At 31.6% G+C, this 5,159-nt stretch overlaps 1 protein-coding gene across 1 annotated transcript; it reads left to right on the plus strand.

Annotated features, from left to right (window-relative positions):
* The first annotated feature begins 2,178 nt into the window (after positions 1 to 2,178).
* Positions 2,179 to 4,410, plus strand: LOC133674255 (transcription factor bHLH35-like). The gene is made up of 5 exons (XM_062095284.1): positions 2,179 to 2,377; positions 2,511 to 2,676; positions 2,839 to 3,072; positions 3,562 to 3,732; positions 4,093 to 4,410. The coding sequence occupies exons 1-5, from the start codon at positions 2,208 to 2,210 to the stop codon at positions 4,183 to 4,185; spliced, it is 834 nt and encodes a 277-aa protein (XP_061951268.1). The 5' UTR covers positions 2,179 to 2,207; the 3' UTR covers positions 4,186 to 4,410.
* The last annotated feature ends 749 nt before the right edge of the window (positions 4,411 to 5,159 follow it).

Below are 5,159 nucleotides of genomic sequence, written 5' to 3' on the forward strand. Positions count from 1 at the left end.
TTCAACTATGAACTCGATAAAGGTTAGGTTCCAGATCTTGACCTATTAGATAAGGTTTGCGAATGTGATTTTCACTAATAGTTGTACCTTCCCGCTCCCAAATAAACCGAACTTGGGCTTCACTATTATTTTCTTGCCTTTGCCATTTTTTCTGAGATCTGGCCAAAATTGTGTAGATTGAAGGCTCTTCTGTTTCTCATTTAGTAACCAAAGAGGATAACATATACGCACTTAATTTGTACAGTTCCAAAACGCAGGGACCCCATGCTTATTGCTTGCCAAGTGTGTGAGCACCAGACAAAGCAGACTGCTTAATTAAGCAGTAGTGTTTAATTAAGCAGACTGCTTAATCAAACATCACCATTAAGCAGTACTAGTGTTTAATTAGCTAACTAGAGTATAGAAGGAAAGTTGAACGGGGAATTATAGGCCACATTCCTACTGTAGTTCCATTACATTAAGTACTTTTTGAATATGTTGTTTGCTTCTACCTTTTGTTTTGACTGTATGCTACCGCGCGAATCAGTTCTTAGCTGGCTAATTGGTTCCTTAGCCAGATCATATATATATATATATATATATATATATATATATATATATATATATATATATATATATATATATATATTGGGTTCTCGTTTTGTTTTTCGTTTTTCTTCGTTTTTATTTTCAGTTTCTTTCATTGAACAAGAGCCAAAGGTATCGTTATCATTGAAAGAAATTGAATTACAGCGAAAATTAGTGATCAAATTAGTTCCGTCGCTAAATGCAGGTATAATTAGCGACGGCACTCTAATGATATAAATTATAGCATTAATTTAAAAAGAGATTCTAATTTCCAACAATAATTACAACTTGAAAAATAATTTCAAAATTTTATTTCCCTTTTAACCGAAATCCTTGTAAAAAAGAATTCAAATCCTTGTAAACAGTTTTTTTCTCTCTTCAATTTTTTTTATTAATTTCTCTCTTTGTAATTGTTTTACTTTACTCGTATTTTTTTCCCTTTTTATAATTTTTTTTCTTTTATTTTCCCTTTATAGTTTCTAAATAATTTTTTTTAGGGTGAATTATTTGGATTATATGTAGTACGTAATTATTTTGTTTTTGTTGTTATCCATTATTTTTTTTCTAATTTTATTGTTGTTCTTAAGGTGTGTAATGTTATGTGTGATGATGAAAAATACTAGCTTGTTTTACTAAGAAATGTGATGAATTTGTTATTGTGGTGGGGATTATTATAACGATGTATTTGTTTAGTTTTTCTAATTGTTTTAATTTCTTAAATGAAAAGCAATATATGATTTCATTATATATTAACACCAAAAATTAGAATATTTGGATTTTTATTTCTTAAGATTTAATTTCAATTAGAAATGGAATTAAAAATCCAATAAAAATAATAAAAAATATATTATTTGACTTCAATTATATTTATACATCTCATTCATACATAATTATAAACTCTCAACTAATTACAACAGGTGGCCCTATGCCAAGGAATTTTCAATTTGATCTGTGCCCAGAACTAGAAAATTAATTATTTTCAATGGTAGCAAATCTTTCTTTCATGACTTGTGTGATTATAATGTACAACTTCCTTGCAACGAAAAATATTCTTATTGAAACTAATGCACCATGTACAGTTGTCTTGCTACTAGCTAGCTAGACGACCACTGCATGTTAGATAAGCACAAGAGTCAAGCATAATGATCTGCCATGACAATGCTCAACATCCTCGATCACGAAGAAAAAAAAATTTGTATTATAAGTGGTTTCAGAGGCACAAGAGCTGCAAACAGATGGATGTGGGGACTTTTTTCCAATACGTGGAAGACAGGCAGAAAATTAATGACCCCTGAAATATTTGTGGACAGCACATTTCCCAGTGTTCTTCTTTTTTGTTTTCTTAAAGACTTTTTTTCCCCTTCCTTTTCAGGTCATTCTTAACTTGTGATTGTAATCCAATTCAAGTTTTGTAGGCTTAAAACATCCAAGAATATATATATTATTAATTAATTAATTAGAGAGCATAGTTAGAGTAGGTTGTAAGATTCCAACTCACAATAGGATTTATCAAAACTTTAATATTATATTAAAAAATTAATTTAAAGAATTACTTAACCATACAAAAATAATTTTATATTATTCTTGAAACCCCGGCCATAGCTCACGCTGTCTATATAAGGAAAGCCCACAAATCCTGCATGGTTGTGCAAGCAAAACACACTCTACATCTCAAGCAAGATTCATTGAGCTCTCTCTCTCTCTGTCCTCCAACACAGCCCCACCTTTCCATGGAAATTATTGATAATCATTTTGAGTACCAAAATTACTGGGAGACTAACAGGTTTTGGAATGAAGACCTTGATTATAGGTACCCTTTCTCACATGCATTGATTCTTGCTTTTGACGTTCAAACTCTTTACTTATTTTGTAGTTTCTGTTAAGTTTATCAGTTTTTCACTACAGAGTTTTCAACTTAAAAAAGTAGTTTAATTTTGATACAGTTGGGAAATGAATCAGCAATTTAATGTCGGGTACTATGATTCAAGCTCACCGGATGGAAATACTCAGACAATAGCATCCAAAAATATTGTTTCAGAGAGGAGCAGGAGGCAGAAGCTTAGTGACAAGCTCTTGGCACTTAGAGAAGCTGTCCCCAAAATCAGCAAAGTATTTCACTAATCACACACACACATATATAATATGCATGTCATAGTCATATTCAAGATTTAACCCAACATCTATTGATCAATAATTCCAATGTCTATTACTTCGTTTGTATGATTTGAAAAGTTATTAATATTCTTTTCTTTCTGGGTTTGCAACATTTAGTTGGATAAGGCTTCAGTAATCAAAGATGCTATTAAGTATATCCAAGATTTGCAAGAACAAGAGAGGAGACTCCAAGCTGATATAAGGGAACTTGAATCCAGAAGATTGGAGAAAAACCGTACTTGTGACATTGAGGATGAGCTCCCGGTCTTGTTAAGATCCAAGAGAACAAGACATGACCAAATTTATGATCACTGGCTGGCCAGAAGCACTTGTCCTATTCAAGTTCATGAAGTAAGTGATTCTATCTACCTTGCAAAATAAATATCCCACAATTTCCTTCTTTCTTTATTTTATTTTATTTTTTGTGAAAAAATGATGATTATGCATTAAAACAAGCACAAGCCAACAAGAAAGTGACTCCTGCTAACAAAAAAGCAGAGATGACAACCTGGAAACATCCTATCTTGCCTTCCTATGCTTTCTTTTGCGAAGCTATGAGCTAAATCATTTTCCTCCCTTGGAACATCTTGAGAGTGACTTTACCCTTTAATGTAATTGAAAATAGATTTGAATTCATTCTGCACTCTCCATGGTCTTCCACTAGATCTCTTAAGAAGCTGATAGCATTAGAGGAGTAAGTTTCTAAAATCCACTCCGCTTCCTTTGCCAGCCTACAGAAGATCAAAGAGTAGATATCATCCCACTAACTGTACCTCAAATGATTAGTAATAGGCTTAATTATGTGTTACTTACGGTACACTTTTTGGTGTTGTTTTTTAGCTTAGTGTCACTTCTATGGGAGAGAAAACTCTGTTCGTGAGCTTGACATGTAGTAAAACAACAGACGCGATGATTAGGATTTGTGAGGTTTTTGAACCTTTGAAGCTGAAAATTATCACAGCAAATATCACAACTATCTCAGGGATGGTCAAGAAGACTGTCTTGATAGAGGTCAGCATCTTTTCTTCTTCCTCTTCTCCATCATTTCAATTCAAGTGACACCAATGTGTGGTGGATAACATACTTCAAGTACTGGAAAAAACTCATATGGTGCCAAATTATAATTTATAAAATAAAAAAGTTGAAAAAGTTTTATGGTTTTGATTTTAAGAAAACAAGAAAGAGCTTTCCCATAGAGAGTAAAATGGGGCCAGTGATCTTGAGAATAGATAGTTATTCATTTAAAAAAATATTGACATAAATTGTTCAAAGAAAATATTTAATTATGGCACAATTGAAATTCTGCCAAGAAGTTATATATTCAAACTTCGTCATGATCATGAAAGTTGACAGCAATTTTGTGTCTTGCAGGTAGATGAAGAAGAGAAAGAGCATCTGAAGATAAAAATTCAAAGGGCTGTTTTAGCTCTTAGATCCGCATATAATCCTATGATGAGCATCTAAATAATGGCAAATCGAAGAACAATTTCCCTAAAGCCTTGTGTTGGAATGCTAAAATCTAAGAACAACCCTATCCATGAGATGTTCTTTTTTTTTTTTCTTTCTTCTTTTTTGGTATCAGGCAGGAGCTGTGCCTTTTCCAGAATAACTGATTGGCTACTGTGATGGATGTTGTACAATTATTGTTTACTTTTTCTCAGTTTAAAAAGTTTTTGACTGTCAAACAAATTAACCATTTGCACCCCTTTAACCCTTCACTGCTTAGTTTCTTGTTTCTTCCTCCTCCATGGACGTGTACAAGCTGATTTCTTGGTTCAATCGAAGAACGTTTTCTTTCCACTCAAAGGTCGACGTAGGGAATTAACTAGGCATGTGAAAACAGAATCGATCACTTTATTTAGAGAAAGCAAAAGAAAATTATGGATTTAACGCATTGTTTAAGCAACATTATTATGATAGAGAAAAGTTTGTCTTTTTGTTAGTCAAAGAATCTTTCAGGTTTCCACGGACAAGCAACAATTAATAAAAAACAAAACTTATATAATTATTAATTTTAAAATTCATGAAAAATTAATTAAGATATATATAAATTAATTAAGATATATACAAATCAATTCAACACTCATATTAATTAATGGTTTGTTGTTGCTTACACTCCTTTGAGTTATTTTTCATGCCAATTTTGTGTCCTGTTTCTTTCAATGATTTCAACAAATTCTATGAAGCTTCTCATTTTGCAAAGCTAAAACTAAAAAAATCTACGTCTCCACTTCACTTTTGCCTTTCCGAGAGTGCTTGCTCCAATGGTGGTTAGTCATGTAAATGTTTTTTCACACTAATTTAATGTTCACGATATATTCAATTCATTTTTATGGTTATTATTTAATTTTTTTATTGTTTTCTTTAATTTTTTTCTTGATCAATTGATTTCATTTAATTTTTATATCAAATTTGATCTTTATTTTTTATTTTTATTT

The sequence above is a fragment of the Populus nigra genome, chromosome 15 (assembly GCF_951802175.1).
Source record: "Populus nigra chromosome 15, ddPopNigr1.1, whole genome shotgun sequence".
NCBI lineage: Eukaryota > Viridiplantae > Streptophyta > Magnoliopsida > Malpighiales > Salicaceae > Populus > Populus nigra.